We start from the raw sequence: 22,018 nt of genomic DNA, 5'->3' as shown, positions 1-22,018 counted from the left end.
AAACGTGGATTGTGGAGATGCAGGAAAAAGGCGGGCAGGTGGGTCGGCCATGGAAGCCGATACGGAGTATTTGTTCAGACGTCAGACGGCGGCTTGACAAGAGAGTTGGTGAGGGACGCCGGCCGAGTGTGTGCAAAACACAGCATCTGCCCTGTTATTGACCTAGTTGGGGATTGACCTCGGAACGAAGAACGCCCTTGTTCGTCCACCCCAAGATGATTAACTTTTGCTTTTGTGGCTGTCTGGGGTGTTGCTGCTAAGACGCGCCAGCAAGTCGATGTGGGCCACTTAGTGCCACAATTGCACGGGAGATGGCGATGCCAGGATCGACTCCAGGGCGCAGGGGACGGAAACTGGCCTACCGCTGCAGGGTCAGCCACTCGGCTAGAGCACCATAGCGTCTTGCGCGTTTGATGCCGCTGTGTCTGGTTGTGTCTGATTATGTCTGTGGATCCTGCATACTCGTAGGCCTAAGCCTTCCCAGGGTAGGTTGGATGTTCCACAAGACAGCAAGTTTGATCAGCCGCCCTTGGGCTTGAACCTGCAAGACTTTCGAAGGGTCAGGGTTCGACCCTGGGCATCCTCCGGATATCCTTGACAATATCTGTCAAGATCATCGTCTCACAATCACAGATACTGTATTTCTTATGCCGGGCCGCCTGTTCTGATGCTGTACGAGTACGGAGTATGGCAATCTGGATTCGCGACTTCGGATCTACATGTAGATTAGGATATATGTCTAGAATACTAGGTTTACTCGTTGGAAGATGAGGCTTTTCTTATTAGCGTTCGATCTGGCCTGGTAGAGATGGCTCGGGCAGAGGACTGACCGAGAAGAATTACTGATTCTGCTGCATGAATCTGGGACTCTGGGTCGGGGCTAATGAGGGCAAGGCAAGTCTGGTGATGAAAAAGTTTTGGCGCGAGCCTCTGCCTGCAAGCCACCGGTCTTAGTGTCAGTTTTGGCTCGGCAGGACGAATGCTCTACTCGTACCTGCTCGTACGCGTAGTCGTTGGTTATGTTGTACGGAGTCGAAGCAGGATCTGTGCGCTCTGTGGTGCGTACGCGGTGTTAGTTCCGTATTCCGAACAGGAATCGGCCCATCCATAGCCTGTTGCTTGAGCTTGCGGGCTTGGTGGTGCGTGAGGTGCGAATGACGTTGCGTGGCTAGGGGATGAGTCTCCAATCTACCTTGTAATACTGATGCCACCCTCTGCAAAAGGTATAAGTTTGATCAGCTAGAGGAGAATGGAGCCGCGCAAGGTTTGGAGAAAGCCAATAGTCCGGGGTCAATGTCCATGATACTTTGTGTGCACGTACTCGTACTGTGGCAGGTGCAATTCGTACATGACGGGCCAAATCTTGAGAGTCTTAGGCACGCCACACGAGGTAGCGATACCGACGGACGGAGAGGCCAGTATCGGGAAGGGAGCTGGAATAGGCATCAATGGTTGATTTTATCGCATCATGTGAGCGAGCACGACCGCATGTATCTGAGGAGAGAGGCGTGGATCAGGAGCCATTGACCTGTCAACCAGCGTTTGAGGCCGAGACTGCGGGCACTCGGCACATGGGTACGAGTACCGAGTCCTTAGTCCTTGGTGGTAGGACTCTGGTCGTGGCGTCAAAAGCAGGAATTGGGGAGATGTCATTCCAGAAAGTGATCCACCGACTGCAGGATCACATCACTGAGTGGCACCGAATGGGAATTGATGCACGGGGTCGGAAGGATGGGAAAGTTGGTCTGGTTTGTTTGAGTGGCTAATGCGGTTGCCTGGCTTGGGTTCGGTTGGGTTTGAGCTCGGGCAAGCCCATCCTGTGCAGCAAGGTGTAAGTTGTAACTAGAGCGAGGCACGGGGACCCTCGGAATGCTCGGTTTGTGAGATGAAAGAGAACCACGATCGGGGGAGTTGGCCGACATAGCCTAGGGAGATGCAGGGTCAGCAATTCAGGGATCAGGATGAGATACCGAGGGTCCCGAAGAGCAAAGTCAAAGTGAGTAAGCGACGCAGGTTCAACGATTGAGCAAGGCAGAGAAGAAATTTGTAGCCTCGAGGTGGTGGATTGGTTTTGCTTGGAGTTACTACTGTACTCTGTGCTCTGTGCAGTAGTTGGTGGGTTGGTGGTAGCAGTGGTGGCGATTCTACGGAAAACTGCGGCGAGCGCTGTAGCCTCCTACTACTCCGTCCTGCACTCTGTACGACGCACCTGAGTGGATGGCTGTTGGCAGGCAGGGAAGGCACACAATCTCGAAACTCGGTGGGCGCTGAGGAAGCCACCACTGCCACATCCACATGCGCATGCGCATGCACTGCGACTACGACTACGACTGCGACTTCGACTACGAGCACCACAATCCATCATAGGCTCATCGTTACCTGAGTACGGAGCGCTGAAGGAGATGTCACTGATCAGTGACGATCAGATCACCGTCAGGATCAACGCCAGACCGGGTAGTGTCACGCTAGTTGCCTGGCGGTTGAGGCAGTTTGATGAGCGTCGACGCCATGGGTGGGGACGTGGCTAAAGGGGAAGTCGATAGGTGACTGGCTTGGGCGGTGCTAGCGGCCCAGAGCCTATCCGCCAGCGCGACTTACGAGTAACTTAGGCGTTGCCAGCATTGGGGATCGTGGTCCTCCTACCCCCTACCTCCTACCCCCGGGCCCGAATCCCCAGCCCTGCTGGCTAGGGCTGCCTATCCCTGTTCTTGGGGCTGTCTCTGGTGGACCTTGGGCTGCGTGTTGCGGGGCGGCTCTGATGGGCTCCGGCACCCACAAGTTCAACATTGTGGCTTTTGGTCGCCTGTGACTTTCCATATTCAGGATTGCCGCCCATCTCTTTCCCCATCGAGGTCCCCATCGAGGTCCCGGCCCTCGACCAAATTTCCCATGGCCCAAGGACAGCACCATGGGCCCGTCGGGCTCCACCCTTGGCCCCAAGCGATGAGCTCCGGGCGTCGTTTAGAGCCAAACAAACCACAGTCGACATTTGCTCATCCACAGGGCAAGGCCAAGGCCAAGGCGCTGGTGACATTCGACAGAACACATACGCTACTTCGTATTGTCCATTCTTTGTCTCTGTTTCGCGCCCACGATCTGCTCGTATTGCTCCTCTTATTCCAGATTCAGGCTTTTCTCTGCCCAGGAAACGTTCCCCACATGGCCGCCTGGCCGTTTCTCCCGAAAAGGGACGGGATAATGGTTGTACTGTAAGTAAGACTGTCGTGGCAGCGTGGCACCTGAAACTTTCCGTCATCCAAGTCAAGTCGGCGTGCTGCCCTCGCCTGTGCATCGGTGCACTGGGACAGCATTGTCCTAGGCGGCATTGGGGCTGACTTGCACCTTGACCTGCAGGTGCATGACCCCTGGGGCCCCATGGCTAAGCCCATCGCAGCTCTTACAGTACATACTCGTAGTTCTCAGTCCTTGAGTCCTTGGTAGTGCGCTCCCCAGGAAACGCCCCTCGCTCTGCCCAGTCGCCCCTCAGCATGTCGCCCTTGCCCAGTATGATTCAAAGCCCACGTCAGTAGCATTTGGCCGGGCCAGCGAATAATGGACATCGTAAAAACTCAGTCTGGTGGAACTCGCATACCGGTGCCTCGGACCCCTGACCTTGCCCTGGCACGTTCACGTTCCATGCACACGCCCACGCCCACGCCCAAGCACATGCACCGCGTCATCCCGTCACGCGTTGAACCAGGTGTAGTGAAGCAGACTGATCCTTGTACATGCCATCTGGATGTTTCTGTCAGGACTTTAAACAGGTCGACGACGCCACTGTCACGATGCACTGTGCCCTCGGCCCTCGGTCCTCGACACGTGCATCCTCAACAGAACCAGAATCGAGAACCCTGTCGTGTCTGGGACTGTCTAGGACGCCTGGAGCTAAAGTCCACCGAACCCAAACAATGACCCTTTTTTGACACGCTTTGGCTTGGGCCTTAACTGTTGACGCTGACAATCGCTTACTCGTACATAGTGCTGTACTCTGTAGATTAGTTAACTGTGCCGGCTGCTAGTTGGGGGTTAGTGATGCGCTAGGTGGTTTGCAGTTAGTGGCTTGGCCAGCCGGCAGCCTGATTGGTGTACTAGCTAGCTAGGAGTCTGTTAGTTACACGGTCAATTGTCTACCCGTCCGTTCTTTGACGCTCCGACAGCCTTGGTCCCAGCTTCAGCTTTGGTCCCAGCGTCAGCTTTTGGCTTTTGGCTTTGGCGTTGGCTGATGTCACAGGTGTCCCTTGACCGCAGTGAAGGCTCCCAGAATCCCAGGCCACCAGGCAATCCACCAAAGTGTTTCCCGATCCACACTTGCACAATCCTCGTCCTCGTCCCACGTCGCACGTTCCAATTCCATCGCAGATCCAGCGCTTCCCTTGGGTTTCTCTAGCCTTCCAGTTCCCCCACCCTTGTCGCTGCCTCGACCCTGGCTCTGGGCCCTGGCTGCTGCCCTTTGGCTGCTCCACGCTCCACATTCCTGGCTCGGGACTAGCAACCCTAAATTATTCTTCCTGTTTCTTTTCTCGCGCTGGTCTGCTGGTTCTAACGTCTGATTCATGCATGCATTCTTCCTGCTTCTGTACGGAGTACGGAGTAGTGCACGGGACTAATTCCCCTGCTCGTGCTGTAAGCGCACGCTATCGCTGGCACGCCCGTCCCGATGACCTTGTGTCCTGTATGTACACATGCGCCACCAGTCCCTCGTCCGCGACCAAGTACGGGTACTATTTGCCATACATTACTCCGTACTTGTACATTTTCCCAGCAGTGACTCCTCGTATCCCTTCGCTTCCGGCTTCTGGCTTCTGGCTTTTTGCTGATGGGCTGCCAGCCTGCCACATCCAATTCCCGCTGTCACCGCCGCACACCCACACGCACGTCCGGCGTCCACGGTCCACATCGCATCGCATCGTCCACCTCCACCTCCACCGCCCGTTTGACGCATCTCGCCTACGTGCATTCTGAGTCCTGAGTCCTGAGTCCCGACCCGACTCCATCGTCCAAACACCGTTACTGCTTCATCCCAATCACATTCATGATTCATGCCTTGTCTGGTGCCCGTGTCTGACTGTTTGTTTCTCCTGTGCCTCTATCTCCCTTGCGCTTGCACGCTACCCGCCACCCGCTACCCGCTCGTGTCTTGACTCTTGCGCTCAGACTGGACTAACATGACAGGACGAGGAGTTTCGTCTCGTCTGTGAATACCCGACCCTTGTTCTGGATCTTTGTCTTGCTTTGGTCAAACGATGTCCTTGTCCTTGTCTGGTCTCTGGTCAGTGGTCACATCAGAACTAGTCCATGCCACCACCACTACTGTATCCTCTGGTAATCCCACCCGTGCGGACTATCCGTTGCTCCAACTCTATCTCTTTCTTGCCCCAGTCCAACACTCTTTCGGTCGGATGCCATGTTGACCTTGAACTAACTCTGATTTTGATGACCGTTGCTAGTCCTCCTGCTACTGACTTTGATGTGCCAGTTTAATCTCTTGTCTTTCCCCTTGCTGTCACACGCTACAACCTTTCAATTCCACTTCCCTTCTCCTTCCACCCCTGCTCGGTAACGGTAATGAGAGTAGATATGCCTCTCGCCTTCCATCACTTGGCCATTCTTCACCTCTTCCACCACGACTCATAACCCGCCTTTGCTTCCGCCATGGAGAACACACAGCCTTGGACCCAGCGATTTGCAGAACCGGCCTTCAATCCAGCCTCTTCATCATCACACGGTGTTTCTTCTTACTTCGTCCGCCCCAACAAGGTGGTCAAGCCGAGCAGTCGGAACAACAGCCCGCGTACTTTAAAGAGGAGAAAGACCACCACATCCGCTCCTTCAACCACCACCCGTACTAGATCCTTCGTCGATCATCTCCCAACGACCACTGCTGCTCAACAATGGCCACTGGCAAATGCCGCTCGCTCGCGCCCCGTGAGTTGGCATCCAACTTCCATGGATGACTTCTATACCATTTCCTACAACACCCCTCCTTTGGTTCGCAGTCAAGCCTTACCTGCTTATGACTATTCTACCACCAATGTCAACGGACTGATCACACCGCTTTCCCATCCTGTTGCCAATGAGCCTCAGATCCAAGAGCTCATCACACCACTTGACGAATACCCCGGGCACACCTCGACTTATTCGGGCAACAGTGGCCTTGCGGAGGATCAGGCATGGTTGCTTCAATCTCAACAGAAATGCAACCCCTACTCTTTCAATCTCCCCTACCAAGGGAATTTGCTCCAGTCCACATGGCAACCGAACCAGTCACAACAGCCCCCCTCGTCGTTGAATGTCCACACCGCAGCATCCTCGCCTGATTGCCTCCCATTACACGTCGACACCCTGAGCCTGGATACGGTAGACTTGGAGAAAGGCCCCTCGGAGGAACTCGTGGGCATGGGCTTGTACGACTCTCCCGCCGACGTTCAGTCCACTTCGCTTCTATTTGCCGGCATTTCCAACGCGACACGGAAGGGCTTGATATTGGAGGAATCTTTCGTACCAGAGGACCGGGACGATGAGGAGCTTGACGAGGATGCATTGGCCGAGGACGACGAGGACGACGAGGACCAAGATGAAGAGTTGGAGACCCCGTTCGACGGATCCAGGAAAATGGATTACAGTTCTCAATCAATCGCCAACCACATGGGCTTTCTCACCCACCAGGAGCCAAATTCTCTGGCCACCACATATCTTGCAACCCTCGGCCAGCTCAGCAGTGCCTATTATCCCACTGCACACCCCGGCTACGGCTGGATTTAAATCACGACTTACGAAATGCAGCATTTGCATTCTAGCGTTCAACAATGGTCCATTTCTACCACTTTTCGCATGATGAGCAGCACCACTTCACGCCATGTCTTTTTATAACAACGATACCCATTTGTGCTGCCAATAGATCACACGAGAGCCAGTGCATCCGAGCATAGAGGACTTGGAACCAGGCAACTTAGGATCATGTATTACGAACATTCCATAACAAATATTAGGATACACAGAACACACCAAGACAACAATGAGATGAGATGACACAGATCTAGACCGTCGAATTGGAAGTGGAGCGGTCTTCTTACTCTGTAGCCAATGAATGAACCGTGACCATCGACAGATCCGAGCGCATCAGCCATCGTTCATTGGAATGCATCAATCTGCATCAATCTTCTCGTACCTCGTACTTTGACCCAGCCACTTACATACTCGTATGGCCCCTTGGACATTCCAGTGGCACCCAGTGGGACCACAAGCCTCAGCGAAGGCCATCGGTACATCCACACCTTTCAAGGGCTGGTCTTTACCCCACAGCGGCTGGTGCAAACCACACCTAGGGCCCTCATCTCTCTGGCCAACCAACGAATCTGCTGACTGCATGCAGGTCGCTGCTCTGTTGAATATCTGAATCCTGGCAGCAGCTGGAAACTGCACTTTGCCGTCTAGACCTTGATCCTCCTTCACTAGAGTCCTAGCACCGTTCGAGCTGTCCAGTTCGAGCCATTCAGCTGCACCATTGCTGTCCCGATCGTCACAGACGCAGCTCAATTCTTCTCAGCAGCCTCATTTCCTTCGCCAACCCTTCGAGTCCATGCTGGAGCCAGAGACAGAGCGTGACTCAATATTGGATGGTCTGGCCTCTGCTCTGCTCGCAGCCGTGTGTGCCCGCTGAAGGCCGGCCTGCACAATGAGCAAGTGGATTCCACCTCCTCCATGGCGACACGAATCAGAGCTCGCCATGGTCCGAGATTGGTTTTACGCTCAGCATGCTAAGCTTGATGCTTTTTCAACACCACCGGGTGACATGCGCCAAAGAGCAGTCGACACCGTCAATCTCTGGCTATTCAAGGCCGGCCAGCTCCCTCCTGCTGTCTTGTCTACTGCAAACATGACAGACGCCTTGATTCATCATGACCAAGCACGGAAGCGGATGACTGTGTGTGAGCATGGACAAACCCCAGAAACAACGGGCGTCCCCGTCTCCATGCCTGTGTCCGTGCAAGCCCTGCAGAGTATCTACGCCATGGCGTTTGCGAGGTTTGTCAATGCCTTTGTGGACCGTGATGTCGCTCGTTCTCGTGCTACCGAGTTGACGGCCCTGGACTCGGATGATGGAGAAGATATAAGGACGACAACGCTCACAGCTACTAATAGTAGTGCCACCACAGGGGGTCGGGGTGAGAATTCCATGTATGCCCTGGCCGCTACGATTGGGATGCCAGAGGCGTTTGTGGACCTGCGACACCAAGTCACCCATGGCCATCTCCCCAGCATTGTCTACCTGAGGCGGATGACTCTTAGTGCACTGGACTGGTTGTGGGAACGGTGGTGGCTGAAAAATGCAACTGGTGATCCGGCGAGAGCGCTATGGAAGTTGGCTAAAAGAAGGAAAGTCTCAATGGAAGCACGGATGGCTACGACAGACAGCCGAGAGAGCCCCAGTCCGGACAGCTCAGTACCAGTGTCCCCTCAATGACACTAGGTACTTACGACTTGGTAAAGCTCTCTTCTGGTTCGCTTCTACTAGCAGAAGACGATGAAACAGGCGGGTGTCACGACCGGCGAACTCAGAGTTGATGACGGACGACACTATGTATCCAACAGGCGACCTTCACGCTTGCACTTTGCTAATATACATCATCACTAGCACAAGAGTCCTTTCAATCGTGTGCTTCATTTTCCATGAGCTCGTTGCATTGCCCTGGATTTGTGTGATGAAATCATGTGACTTTCCGTGCTGTCTAGAAGATGCCAAGCCTTGCGAAGGGATTCCGACTTGCACATCAATCAAGCGTCCGCGTCCGCTTCTCCGCCTGCGACGTTCGCCCTCATTCACACCGACTATGACCAACCCCAGACCCTCAACCTCAACATCAACGGCGGTTGCCAACCTCCTTATTCGTCATCCCAGTAGCCTTGGCTTCACTGTTTCGCTCCATGTGAACAAAGGGTATTAGTACGCTTTGAATGGAACTCCCTTGCACGTCCTGTGGCACCCTCGACCAAAGACCATATGCCCAACCCTCAGTTCAAACTATTCTCCCATCGTCCTCCATTCTTTCGACATGAACAGCCCCCCGGTTAGGGCATACGAAAGCCCTCTACAGATACACGATATCTCATCCACTACGCCCACATACCTTGCCTTAACCAAAATTGTCTCGACGCTTGCCCTCTTGCTCCTGGGTTACTATACCCTCACTTTTCTCGATGCCTGGCCCGACACGCTCAAGCGGACCATCTTCGAGATTTTCGTCTACCTCATGCCTTCCCCATTCATCTCCATCATGCAGTATGGAATGGTGAGATTGGGGCTTCTGCACCTAGACGAGGCCAAGTTTCAGCAGCAACATCATGGCGACATGTTTGCCAAACAGGCCGCTCTCCATAGAATGTTTGGACAAAGGAAACTCCCCTTCGCGCTCGGGCGGGTCGGTAGTGTTTCAGGTGTCGGTGGATATCTTTCAATCCCACGGGACCCTACGCCACCGGGTCTTGGGAACTGGGACAATTCATGCTACCAGAACAGTGTGCTTCAAGGACTGGCATCACTGCCCGCCTTCCACCACTATGTGCGGACGAGTCTGGACCTCTGCAATAGATATAATGTGGCGGCAGAGACACATCGAGCCTTGGATGTGCTCCTCGAACAACTAGCCGAGTCAAGCTCTCAGCGGACGGTGTTGTGGACACCCTCCATTCTAAAGTCAATGGACAGCTGGCAACAGCAGGATGCCCAAGAATACTTCTCCCGAGTCCTGGAAGCCGTGGAAAAGGAATCTCTTAAATATGCCAGGGCGATCAGAATGTCTTCGATGGCAGGCTTGGAGTGCCTTCGATCTGTAGGACCTCAAACAAAGGAAAATACCGTCAGTGATGAGCCACCCTCATCTGACACCAAGCTCGGTCTCAGGAATGTCCCATCTGCCACTGGTGGTCGTGCCCAGCTACAAGCACCAAATCCGATGGATGGGATGACTGCTCAAGGATTGATATGCAAGACGTGTAGCTACACCGAGGGACTGTCACTTACCCAGTTCACCTGTCTGACACTGAATCTGGGACTAAGAGGACTGTCTAGCATCGAGGATTTGCTGGATGATTACACGGCTCCGGAAGAAGTCGACGGGGTCGAATGTGATCGCTGTACAAGACTTGCATACGGCGAGGCTGATGATCAGCCTGGTGTTGAGCCCGTGAGGAATGACGCGATTTCAACGACGAAGCCACAACAACCCAAACAGAGAAGACCGATACTGCGAACCAAAGCAAAGCAGATCACTGTAGGTAGGTTGCCAAAAGACCTCGTGTTTCACATCAATCGCAGCATATTCGACGATTTTGGGAATCAGAAGAAGAACAGTGCACCCATTTCCTTCCCGGCTACTCTCAATTTCTTGAGTCGATGGTGTGCGCCCTTGAATGTTGAGGATGAAAGAGTCGATGCGGTGTATGAACTGAAATGTGTGGTTACGCACTACGGCCGACACGACAATGGACACTATGTTGCACTTGGGAAACGAGATAAGAACTGGTATTCCTTCAACGACGATATCGTCACCAAAACTACAGAAGGAGACGTTCTGAGTCGGGGTAATGGTTTCATCTTTTTCTACGAAGCTGTAACACAAGTACCAGACTACAGCGTAGCTGGAACACAAGCAGGGGCCGTCGCAGAATCGACACATCCCAGTGAGACTCGTCTGGGTACACCTACCGAACGTTCTGTGACATCCGAGCGGCCAATCCACGATACACAGCCGGCGACCAAGGTGCAGGTTGACGGGGAGGCAGACCACATACCGATCCCTGGGCCGCAAGCCTCAGGAAGCTCGAATACTGCAAGCTCTGACTCGGAGTCATCGTCTCTTTCTAGTGCAGAAGGAGTCATTAGCCCACAGACCGACAAGCCCGTCCCGGTAATGAGGACAGCTACAGAAACCAGGTTGCCGGGGCATCGGCATCGGCAGCAGGACCAGGTTCATAGCATTGCTTTAGGATCTGCGTTCTGAACGTCTGGTTGCATCTCACGAGATTATGACTCACGACTGTACAACATATGATACCCAGTGGTGTAATGGAAAGGCTGTTTTGAGCAGAGGAGAGATTCAAGTAGATGTGCCCATAAAATCTATTCGCGTCGATATACGATGTACCTCGTGACGTCTCTATATCACCAAACGCGTGAATAATCTCTCCCAGTACCAACTTGGCAAACGAGGGGGTGTTTCTCAAAAGGGATGGTTAGTCATCGGGATATTGTTGTTCCCCGCGCCGTCGCTGCGTTCATCAAAGCACAATCATTCTGCTTGCCACTGGGTTGGAAAGCCAGTCTCAACTCGATGCTGCCTACCTTGTTCACTGATCAGATCATGAAAATGACCATGCTCATGCTGGAGATTGCCATTCCCTTCTCGTAGCCTCATCCAGTCTCAAATCTCGGGCACAATCCCATTCACATCAATGGCAGGATCAGGTGCCCCTCACTTGAGCCGAAGGATAAGTGAATGTATACCGGACGAAGTACGCACCTTTGACCACTCCTTCCTACAGCAATTCTAGGCTGACATCGACAGCTACATAGTGGCTCCAGCAGTGAAGATGAGTTCAATCGCAAGATCGAGGTCCGTCAGCCATGATCCCTTGTCCGACAGTCACTCACCCCCATCAACCAGGTCGTCTTCGACCAGGACGTAAATCGACGCCGAAAATCCTCTGTTGTCCTCGCCGAAACGCCTCAAGTCGAGAGACCCTCTCGCCGACACGCGCCCCGTGCATCATCCCAATGCCTCGTCCACAAGTTGGTCGAAAAGACCTCCCTCGGCCAACAGCCCAAAGTCGAATCCAAGCTCGAGCAGATCAACGAATTCGAGCCCATCAAGCAAGGCTCCGGCTCGGGTTCGGCCACCAATGGAGCTGATTATCTGAACGAGGAGGTCCGAGCTACGCAATCACGACTCCTGACGAAGAAGCAGCTAAGCGAAATGGCTATGAGCGTGCGGGCGTTGGCCAAAAAGCTGGGGAATCTCAAAGTCCGTCTTCGAATCCGCACCATTTTTCTCCTGACCAAGGCGCATGATCAGTCATTGATAGCAAAGACCCAAGAAGTAGCAAGGTGGTTGCTTTCGAAAGATCGGGCTGTACCGTACATTGTCTACGTGGAAGACACCATGAAGAACAATAAAGCATTCGATGCGAATGGCTTGATTGCCGAAGATCCCTCTTACGGCGACAGACTAAAATACTGGGACAACAATCTGGCCAAGAGACACCCACATTTATTTGATTTCGTGGTCACCCTCGGTGGCGATGGAACGGTGCTTTACGCAAGTTGGCTGTTCCAAAGGGTCGTCCCGCCTGTTCTGTCCTTTGCCCTCGGCTCTTTGGGCTTCTTGACCAAATTCGACTTCAACGACCACCAGCATATCCTGACACAAGCCCTGCGGGATGGCGTGACTATCAGCCTGAGATTGCGGTTCGAAGGCACCATAATGAGATCATATAAACGCGACGATGACGCCGAGAATCGTGACATCGTCGAGGAGCTGATTGGAGAGGAAGCCGATGACCGAAAGACCCATAAACCAGACCGAAGCTTCGAGATTTTGAACGACGTGGTAGTCGACCGCGGGCCTAATCCTACTATGTCAACGATAGAGCTTTTTGGAGACGAGGAGCATCTTACCACTGTGCAGGCTGACGGGATTTGTGTTGCGACCCCGACCGGCTCCACGGCTTACAATCTGGCTGCCGGCGGATCGTTGTGTCATCCTGAAAACCCGGTCATCCTTGTAACCGCCATCTGCGCGCACACCCTTTCGTTCCGACCCATTATTCTTCCGGACACCATTGTGCTGAGGCTTGGGGTGCCGTATGATGCGAGATCCAATTCTTGGGCGAGTTTTGATGGACGTGAGAGGTGAGAGGATCCACTTCGAGAATAAGTTCCCGATCCGACAATAACTGACTGATGACGTAGAGTCGAACTTTTCCCTGGGGACTACGTGACCATATCAGCCTCGCGATATCCCTTTGCCAACGTGATGCCCCCAGGTCGTCGCAGCGAAGACTGGGTCAACAGTATCTCGAGAACTCTACAATGGAACTCGAGACAGCGACAAAAGGCATTCAACGAGTGGGAGGGACCGAAAGTGGAAGAAGGAGAGTTCCTGGACCAACCAATCACAAAAGAGGGAGTGATCGACGGTAATGGTAATGGCGATGGCAAATATAATGAAGATTACTTCAATAGCCAAGGACGCAACTCTGACCAGGTGAAGAGTGGAGGATGAGATGAAATGAAATGTCATGAGAGGTGAATCTTAAACATGCTGAATTACTCGTACGAGCACCCGTCACCTGGAATCAATATTAATGTCTCCTGGCTTACCATTTAATACGAGTTGGAAGACAAGGCTGAAATCCCCTGACCCTGCAAAATGGGGTCGCCCTCGGCATACCTGCTCTGTTGTCTCCCATCCCATCTCCAACCCAACCTCAATTCACCTTCCATACCTCATGTCCGGCCGTCTCTCGTCCAAACCACATATTCACTGCCATTACCCAGCTGGCCGTCCTAAGGTCCTAAATGCATGAGAACTGATACCTCCAGTCTATAACCCGCCACTACCGCCACCGCCACCGCCATGGCAGGTCTCCCACCAGGCGTCATGTCAGGCGCATCGTCGCATACGTCGTCGCCCTCGCGCCATCTCTCCCAATATTCCGCATCCACCTACACCCTGGTAGGTGGCAGCAACACACCCACCTCGACGATCTCCACCTCAACCCTCCGCTACCCCTCGAGCCGCAAAACAATCTACGACCGCAACCTCAACCGCTCACGGAACGCCGAACTCTCCCGCGCCAGCTTCGCGTACCTGTTCATGGAGATGGTGTCGTACGCCCACCGGCGGGTCAAGGGGATCCAGGACTTTGAGAAGAGATTGAACGAACAGGGATACCCTCTGGGCCTGAAGCTGCTCGATCTGCTGCTGTACCGAGCCAGTCCGGCCGGGAGCTCGAGCTCGACTTCATCGACGAGCAGTTCGGCCGGCGGCGCGGGCGGCGCGAACAGGCCGCTGCGGCTGCTGCCGCTGCTCACGCTATTGACCACCAAGCTGTACCCGCTACTGTTCAGCCGACCTGCTGACTCGCTGGAGCAGAGCACGGCGAACCCGGGCGAGTATATGATTATTGATAATACGCCGTTGACGAATCATTATATCTCCGTGCCAAAGGAGATGAACCAGTTGAGTGTTGCTGCATATATCGCCGGCATTATCGAGGGCGTGTGCGATGGCGCGGGATTTCAGTGTAAGGCCTCGGCGCATAATACTGGCACTGATGTGTGGCCGAATCGGACTGTCTTTTTGATCAAGTTTGAAGAGCATGTGCTGGAACGGGAGAAGGAGTTGGAGAGGCAGGGCATCAAGTGATTGGGAATTGCAAAATTCGCGAATATCCGACGGCAGCGGCAATATCTGGTATCCCCGAACCTTGCTTAAACAGGAACGTCTCATTTTGAGCTTCACGCCGCTTCCAGCTCCAATGTCTCGCCTCAATTCGTCAGCCATAACTGCTGGCTGAGTCTCCAGTAGCAGGCCCAGGTTTATTCCCATTGCACACTCTCACTATCCAGCAACACTCGAAGTTATCTCCTGGCGGGTGGAGCACAATCAAAGTGTAGTTTGGTGAGTACCAACTCCGATATAGCCGACCTAGGTGAAGTGCCTCTTCGGGCACCTCTCAGCAGGATCCTCATTCTCCTTGCCGTCGTCGTGGTCAGAACCATCAAGCGGATACGCTGCCTGCGGGAGGCTTGCATCACTCGGCTCTATTCGAGAGGTTGTGTCAGCAGTGACCAAGTAACACCAGATGTGCTGAATCACAACCAGGGGATCTTTCTTACCGTCATCATCGAAATCCGTCCAGATAGGGTCGCACTGGATGCTAGATCCTAAATATCATTTTCAGCATATTACATCGTACCAATCATCGGAATTCTCGGGACGGAGAAGCCTTACCGCGGAAGTCGTCGGGCAGCATGGGTCGCTCCGGGGAGAAAGGGGGAGGGACTGCCTTGGGTTGTACATGGGGAGGCGTACCTGCTCGAGCGATGGATGCCATGACGATTTGGTTTGTATAAATCATTTCGAAGCTTGAAGGTGGGATTAACATGTCTTATTTACAGCGGTCTGGATGATTATTTGCGACGTGGACATGGATTGGAAGGCAAGACCGCTGCTAGTCGCGGATTTTCCGACCGTCTTATACCTACGCAGCGGGCAAACGAGGGAGTGACCCAGCGAGCCTCGTCATCTGTCTTCATGAGACGCAGAGGGGAGGTAGACAGACACGGCAAACGGAAAACCGAAAGAACTGTCCATGAGATTCACCTGCGCTGCATTGTTGGGCATGAGAGTGGGTGTACTCACCAGGGCCTCCATGGCTTGCGAAGCCATGGATCCATGATACTCGGAAGATCAGAGACGGAGCATCTCCTGTCATCGGGTGAACAAAATTCCCCACGATGATGAGTACGTGGTGAGGATGTAACTCGGCCGAACAGAGGCAGATCGACATGACAAACCATATTACAGGCGCGATTGGAAAAGGGGATAAGCGCTTTGGGCGAGAGGGTGGGATTATCGGGGACTGTATGGCATCGCCGGCACGGCATAGCGTGTCATAGCATGTACGACTGGATTCGAAATGTGCCTGCGGACTCCAGCTACACACGGCTTGCTCAGCGCAGCAACGTACCGACCTGGCCTCAGCTGCCTTTGACACTGGGTGCCTCATGGGTAGACTGTCTACATAGGCAGACTGTCGAGTCTAGGCGTGTATCATTTATTGAGACATAGCTGGCCATGACAATCCCAAGCCATGTTGTGCATGCATTGCCTATGCTTCGCTCACCTGCCCTTCCTCTTCAACGCAGCCCTCTGTGAACTAGTCGCACGCCGTGGTAATTGCGATAGAGAACGTCGGAATCGGCCGCGATAGATTCAAAGTTCCAAGGGCTTATTTTATTTGCACTGCCGTGAGTCCGTCCTACTGTCGCACACTGCTTCGAGCTGCCATGCCATGCCATGCTGCGTTGTATTAATACAGCATCATGCCCGGTGCCGATCTAATGCAAGCATTAATTCGCTCTCGGCCTCTACTCGTCGCGTTCCCTACTCCTATCGCCATCTCTGTATCTACTCCGCGCGCCGTCTCTAACCCGCTCGTCGTCACGGAAGTCATCGACTTGACGCCTCTTCCGCGCGACAGGCGAGCCGGACCGTGAATGTTTGCGTCGACTGCTACCTAGGGGCGACCACGACCGCGACGCCGAATACGATCGGCGACGGTCTCTGCGAGGAGAGTTATCATTTCGATTTCCATCTCGATCTCTGCTTTCGCGGTACCGGTCCCGATCGTCCCTGCCGTCTCTGCCGTAGCTCTCCTCCCTATGCCTATCTCTGGTTCGTTCATGATCTCCCCTCGGCCCAACGGTACTTGCATTCGCACCGGTCGGTCCAGTGCGCACGCCTCCGCGTTGATTGTCGGGCAGAAACCGTTCATCCAAGCCCCTCGTGTCCAACTCCGCCGCTCCTCCTCCAGCTGCACCGCCAGTCCCACCACCACTCCCCCTCCACCGCTTGACATCCTCACCAAAGTGCCCTGTGTCTTGGCCCTTCAGATCCGTATACCTGGTGCGGCCTTTCTTGCCCAGCTTCGTCATGTCCCGCAGGCGCATGTACTCCGGCAGGGCGGATTTATCCGAGACCTGGTCCTCGAAGCGCGCCCCCATAACGTCTCTGCGTTTCAAAAACTCGGCCGTCTCATCGCCTTGGAAGAAGGCGCCCTTGTGGTGGTACCGCGCCAGGTACTGAGCGTCCGACCGGCCTTCGTCGCGCTCCTGTTTCTGCTTATCGAGGTATTCTCGGTCTTCCTTGTCCCGCTCTTCTGCGGTCAGGTTCCTTCGCCGCTCGATCTCTTCGATCTCCTTCTCTCGCGCAATCAGCGCTTCGCGGTCGCGCTTGAGGCGCTTGAGCTCGCGGAGTTTCCACGCCGCGTACTCGGCTTCTGGGTCGAGGCCATCTGTGTCGTTGACGAGGTTTTCGGGCTGGAGGTCGTCGTCGTCGTCCCATGCTTTCTTGCCCTGCGCGCGGGCGATGATGTCACGTTCCAGCTTGTCTTTGATCAGGAGATCTGCTTGGGCGAGACGTCGGGCTTGTTCGTCGAGCTCGGTAGATAGATATGGTGTAGGTTCGGCCAGATCGGAGGTTGCTGCGGTACTGGGCTCGGGAGCAGAGGTGAGCGATGCTTGTGTCTGTGATTGCTTTCGGTCTGATTTCTTGATGAAGGTCGGGCGTTGGAATTTCCGCCTGGGAGCTTCCTCCTCGGACGACGATTCCTCCTCTTCTGACGAGTATTCTTCTGACGAGGAAGACTCTTCTTCTCCTGGCTCATCCTCGTCCCCTTCCTTCGTATCAGGTGGTTTAAGCCTTTGTCGTATCAATGTGCCTTGTGGTGTTCCGGAATGCGCTTTTGCTATTGAAGCTGTGCCTAGTTCCCGCTGCTCCTCCTCACCGTTTTCCGGATCTGTCACAAAGCCATCTTCGTCTTCATCCTCGCTTGCTTCGGACAGCTGAGGGGCATGGCTCTGCCTCTTAGGCGCTGCTTGAGGTTTCCGCTGGGGTTGCCGTTGCCGTTGCTGTTGCCGTCGTTCGTCTTCTTCTTCTTCTTCTTCTTCGTCTTCGTCAGATGACTCTTGCTCAGCAACTGGTTTTCCAGGACGATACCTTGCAACTGGCCGTGCTGGGTTTGCGGTCATGCGCCTGGACGGGTTTGGCATTGGGGGAGGCATTGTGGGAGATGGTCTCGAAGCCGGGTGTCCCGAGGGGAGGGGCCTATAGGAGTGTGAGAGATCGTTCAATTAGCCTCTGGTGGACGCTTAAGGGAGAGTCATGAGCATTTCCACTTCAAGGTTGGAGTGATCATTAAATTCCATGTCGGCGAACCTGCCTGAAGTCCTACCGTCGGGGAAGATTAACGTCGGTGGATTATACGGTGGACCATAGTTACGCAGACACAGTAGTTCAGGCAAGCATTCACCAGAGCAAGACAGCACCCACGAGCACCCTACAGTTACAGTCTCCGCAGGTAAACCATCTACCATGAGATTACTCGTCTTCCTACTTCAAGTCTATCGCGACTGGTATCTATCTTGGTTCCATCCAGCCAGGACATGCCATAGGCGGCTCTTATTATTACCTGATTACCCCCCACCAGGCGCCATTCCGTAAAACCGAAAAACGCCATGCGCTGCAAGTGGTCCACCCGGTTGTCATTATGCATGGTTGGTTTCTTCCTGGCCTTCGACTAGAAGGTAATGCAATATGTCGCTGAGTGACAGAATTCCCTTGAGATAATTGTTATCGTCCACTATCATCAGCCGGTGAACCCGGGATTTCTTGATGGTTTCGAAAATTGTGTCTAGTCCATCCTCAAACGAACAACAATAAATGCCTGGATGATGTTGTGATCGTGCTGAAAGCGCCTTGCCAACTGTCCACGTGAGATTGCCATAGTCACCCGTCTTAAGGATTTCAATGACGTCTACTGCCTCAAATACATTCAACAAAATACCTAAAAGGTTGTTAGCAGGGAAGTGGTGCGGGAGTTGCGAGAATGGCTTCTCACCCTCGGTTGTGACAACCGGAACACTCGAGATGTTCTTGGTCACCATCTCATCGACGACATCGAGTACAGTTGTGTCCATGCTACAGCGCACAATGCTCCCATACGTCCCCAGTTTGATGGTTTCCAGGGGTTTTCTGAGCATATCCGTCTCCTTGACGTTCATGGCGATGAACTTGAGAATTCTGTATTGGGTAATGACACTCGTGACCAAGGTCCGTTGAGTATCGCTGTCGTAAGACACCAGCGGGATACGTCGAGCACGAGAGACGAGTTGTTTGCGCAAGGCATCGTACAGGACTGCCTCCGGTGAGACGGATAAAGTCTCCGGAGCCTTGACATTAAGCACTTTTTCAACATCTAGAATCTAATCAGTGCTGATGTTGGGAAGTGACAAAGGATAAGTAACGACCTTTTAGATCACTCAGGACCAATTTATCAATGTCTTTCAGCTTATCGGCATGAAGATTGTAGTACCTGACCACATTTAGGTAGTCGGTAACAGTCAGGAGTCCAGCGTAGGTAGAGGTGGTTGAGTCCCACAACGGGGCAGAGACGATGCCTGAATCGGTGGTCAGTAATGGAGGGAGAGCAATCAGGACGATCATCGACATACCACACTGGACCAGAATGTTCAAGCTCTCTTTCACTGTCAAACCAACATCGAGCTCAATCAAACGAAAGCTGAGCGGAAGCACTTCGTAACACGTTCGTACTCTCAGGAAATCTCTGATGGCTTTCTACTCCTCCCGTCAGTACATCGGCGGTCCTGGCCAAATAGATATCTCTTACCAAGCCTGCTCTTTCGTCTCTATCAATGGGACGATCGGGTTTCGCAGGAGTCATAGGACGAGAAATGGCGCGGGGTCTAAGTAAATCTGCCGGTCGGACAAAGGTGGCCTCGTGACCATGCGCATGGTGGAATGGAGGCGGAGGCGAAGGCGAGTTGTTGGAAGAAGAAGAAAGCAGATGGCCATTGTGACTTCGAGTCACCTCATTCTCTGCCATAGCGACCGCCCCAACTGCATTTTATGAAGTCCTGGACGGAAAGAGACGGGCGCGCAGGCAAGCGGCGGCCGGTAGAGACGAAGAGTGAGCGAGAGTGTGTGCGGGGAAAGACCCTCTAGCTTAGGAGGTGAGTAGGGCTGGTGAGCGCAGGGCCTAAGTTAGGCAATGGTAGTTGGATGCAAGCAATTCGCAGTAACAAAGATGAGTGAGTGGATGGATGGGATGGGATAGGATGGCATGGCATGGCATGGCGTGGCGTGGAATTGGGTTGGATCTTGGATGGAGGGGTTGCGAAAAAGGTGGGATGGAGGGCCGGAAAGCCTAGGCCTGTTCGGGTTAGTGTAGGAAATCGTGAATGTCAGCACGTGGTACTGCCATGATGGCATGTGACAATCATTGACCACTCTCCTATCCTACGGAGTACTGTATGACCACTCCCCTATCCTACGTAGTAGTGTATGTACTGTAACAACAATAATGTCTATAGTCTGTAGTATGTAGTAACCTTGACTTTCACCTCACCTTCAACCTTCAGCCTTCCACTTCGACCTCCTGCTCCCTTTCACTCAGACTCTTCTCCTCCGTCCCTTTGAGGTATCCCTCGTATTCCCCAATCCGCTTCCCCCCTGTCTTCCATCTTGCCTGTTGCTCCGCCCTCTTGAATTCACATAGTCCATTCAACGCGGGCCAATACTGTTCATGGTCATATTCGAACTCCACCAGTCCACCGCTCTCCTTCAACAGTTGCTCCCGAGGTACATGAAGGCCCATGTCCTCGTTGAACTTGATCTTCTCGCGCGTCAGAGGGTCAATGAACGGAGTGATCAATTTGAAGAATCCCCAAATATAGAAAGGCACATTGGTCACAAAGGCACGGCCCAATCGCTCGGGATAGTGGTTCTGAAGAATGTTCAGGGTCTGCCTGCCTTGTGACAGCGTGGCTCCTTGACCGGACTTAGTCTCAGCAAAGTTGATGAGGAGTGCCAGTGTTTCTTGACCAGGGGGCATCAGGTCAATCGCCCGTTCAAGCATAAAGACCAAGTGCTGAATCTGGCGATCGCTGCGCTCGGTGTTTTGCTTCGACGGTCGTAGATATTGACAAGTGCGTCCGTGGTTATCCCATCCCAAAATGACTTGCTTTCCTGTAGCGTTCTCGATGGAGATGAAGTCTTTAGTGCGCGATTCGACTCCATATTCCCGGCGCCAAACCAAAGTGTTTCTCAATCTTGTTTCCGACTGGGCAATGTCCCAATTGGTAGCCCTGCAGTAACGAAGTAGACATTCTCGGGTGAGAAACATGCGCTCGGAGTCGGTCAGGGGCGTCGTCTTTGCATCCTTTGTCGACGCGTCGGGAATCTCGGTCCACGCTTGGACATTGCTGAGTAGGGTAGCATATTTTGTTTCATGTTCAGAGGTTAATTGTGGTCTCTGGACAGGCTGAGATGTTTCTAGGGGCTCAGAAAGTGGAGTCTTGATAAGGCCATCGGCGGAGGATCGAGGAAGGCTCGGTAGAGGAGGCAATGCGGTGGATGCAGCTGCAGGGGTCGAGTCCTTCCTCGCAGTCGCAGGCTCTGTAGTGGTGACGGGCGCAGTCTGATCAGTTGCAGCCTGGCCGTCGAGTTTGACATCGATTAAGCCATTGGAGAGATCGGCGACGGTCTTTTCAGGGTCATGGGGTCCGTTTGGAACAGACCCAGTGGTAGCTACCTCGGTAGCCATAAGGTGGACATGCGTAAAAGGTCTTGGAGCAGAGAGAGAATGGTGCAACTACACACGGTGGATGGAGCGTCTATCCTCTGGTCCTGGTACGTATGCGGACGGATGGTTAATATCAAAGGCCGGAAAATAAAAAGGGAAACGGCAGGCACGCGAGAAACCAAATGTTGGGGAAGCGACGACTGATGCGCGGGATCGTCATCTCCGGTGAGCCTGACTTCTACTCCGTCCGATTCTATCTGATAACCAATTATTCTTCACCGCCTCCCCTCAGACCACTATACCACGTACATGCGTCTTGGTCTGTAAGTGATGATTGATCTTGGTTCCTTAGACCTTCTCGTCAGACAGTATATACCTACGGGCACAGATACTTTGTCTTCCACCAACAATATGTTCAGCCGCACCAACAACCCTCTGATATCGAGTACTCCGTAATGAATCTAGCCATTCAGAATTCAGGCGGCTCTTGGCCTCCTCGTCCCTGCATCAACACACAATAATAAGGCTGCCGGATCATCGCTACAGTCCGCCTTGCCGTCTGATAGCTAGGCGGCTGAGATAGAAGCCTATTACTGGGTCCGGTTGGACTGTGCTCTCCCCTCCCTCTGCC

General features: G+C 53.5%; 8 protein-coding genes across 8 annotated transcripts; 5 read left to right on the top strand and 3 right to left on the bottom strand.

The window, feature by feature from the left end:
• Nucleotides 1–5,652: 5,652 nt before the first annotated feature.
• A1O9_10543 (uncharacterized protein) lies at nt 5,653–6,762 on the top strand (the record flags this gene model as incomplete). The annotated part of the gene is made up of 1 exon (XM_013400704.1): nt 5,653–6,762. One exon carries the CDS (start codon nt 5,653–5,655, stop codon nt 6,760–6,762), a length of 1,110 nt encoding a protein of 369 aa, XP_013256158.1.
• Nucleotides 6,763–7,675: 913 nt separating this feature from the next.
• Nucleotides 7,676–8,464, top strand: A1O9_10542 (uncharacterized protein; the record flags this gene model as incomplete). The annotated part of the gene is made up of 1 exon (XM_013400703.1): nt 7,676–8,464. The coding sequence occupies one exon, from the start codon at nt 7,676–7,678 to the stop codon at nt 8,462–8,464; it is 789 nt and encodes a 262-aa protein (XP_013256157.1).
• Nucleotides 8,465–9,053: 589 nt separating this feature from the next.
• On the top strand, nt 9,054–11,000 carry A1O9_10541 (uncharacterized protein; the record flags this gene model as incomplete). Its single annotated transcript, XM_013400702.1, has 1 exon — nt 9,054–11,000. One exon carries the CDS (start codon nt 9,054–9,056, stop codon nt 10,998–11,000), a length of 1,947 nt encoding a protein of 648 aa, XP_013256156.1.
• Nucleotides 11,001–11,589: 589 nt separating this feature from the next.
• Nucleotides 11,590–13,280, top strand: A1O9_10540 (serine/threonine protein kinase; the record flags this gene model as incomplete). The annotated part of the gene is made up of 3 exons (XM_013400701.1): nt 11,590–11,616; nt 11,664–12,907; nt 12,968–13,280. The coding sequence occupies 3 exons, from the start codon at nt 11,590–11,592 to the stop codon at nt 13,278–13,280; spliced, it is 1,584 nt and encodes a 527-aa protein (XP_013256155.1).
• Nucleotides 13,281–13,634: 354 nt separating this feature from the next.
• A1O9_10539 (uncharacterized protein) lies at nt 13,635–14,426 on the top strand (the record flags this gene model as incomplete). Its single annotated transcript, XM_013400700.1, has 1 exon — nt 13,635–14,426. The coding sequence occupies one exon, from the start codon at nt 13,635–13,637 to the stop codon at nt 14,424–14,426; it is 792 nt and encodes a 263-aa protein (XP_013256154.1).
• Nucleotides 14,427–16,153: 1,727 nt separating this feature from the next.
• Nucleotides 16,154–17,848, bottom strand: A1O9_10538 (uncharacterized protein; the record flags this gene model as incomplete). Its single annotated transcript, XM_013400699.1, has 1 exon — nt 16,154–17,848. The coding sequence occupies one exon, from the start codon at nt 17,846–17,848 to the stop codon at nt 16,154–16,156; it is 1,695 nt and encodes a 564-aa protein (XP_013256153.1).
• A 483-nt stretch (nt 17,849–18,331) lies between these two features.
• Nucleotides 18,332–19,295, bottom strand: A1O9_10537 (uncharacterized protein; the record flags this gene model as incomplete). Its single annotated transcript, XM_013400698.1, has 3 exons — nt 18,332–18,630; nt 18,685–19,041; nt 19,094–19,295. The coding sequence occupies 3 exons, from the start codon at nt 19,293–19,295 to the stop codon at nt 18,332–18,334; spliced, it is 858 nt and encodes a 285-aa protein (XP_013256152.1).
• Nucleotides 19,296–20,220: 925 nt separating this feature from the next.
• A1O9_10536 (uncharacterized protein) lies at nt 20,221–21,408 on the bottom strand (the record flags this gene model as incomplete). The annotated part of the gene is made up of 1 exon (XM_013400697.1): nt 20,221–21,408. The coding sequence occupies one exon, from the start codon at nt 21,406–21,408 to the stop codon at nt 20,221–20,223; it is 1,188 nt and encodes a 395-aa protein (XP_013256151.1).
• Between the last annotated feature and the right edge of the window lie 610 nt (nt 21,409–22,018).

Source organism: Exophiala aquamarina (assembly GCF_000709125.1).
Source record: "Exophiala aquamarina CBS 119918 chromosome Unknown aczIA-supercont1.13, whole genome shotgun sequence".
NCBI classification, from domain to species: domain Eukaryota; kingdom Fungi; phylum Ascomycota; class Eurotiomycetes; order Chaetothyriales; family Herpotrichiellaceae; genus Exophiala; species Exophiala aquamarina.
This window is presented reverse-complemented; position numbering and strand designations above follow the sequence as displayed.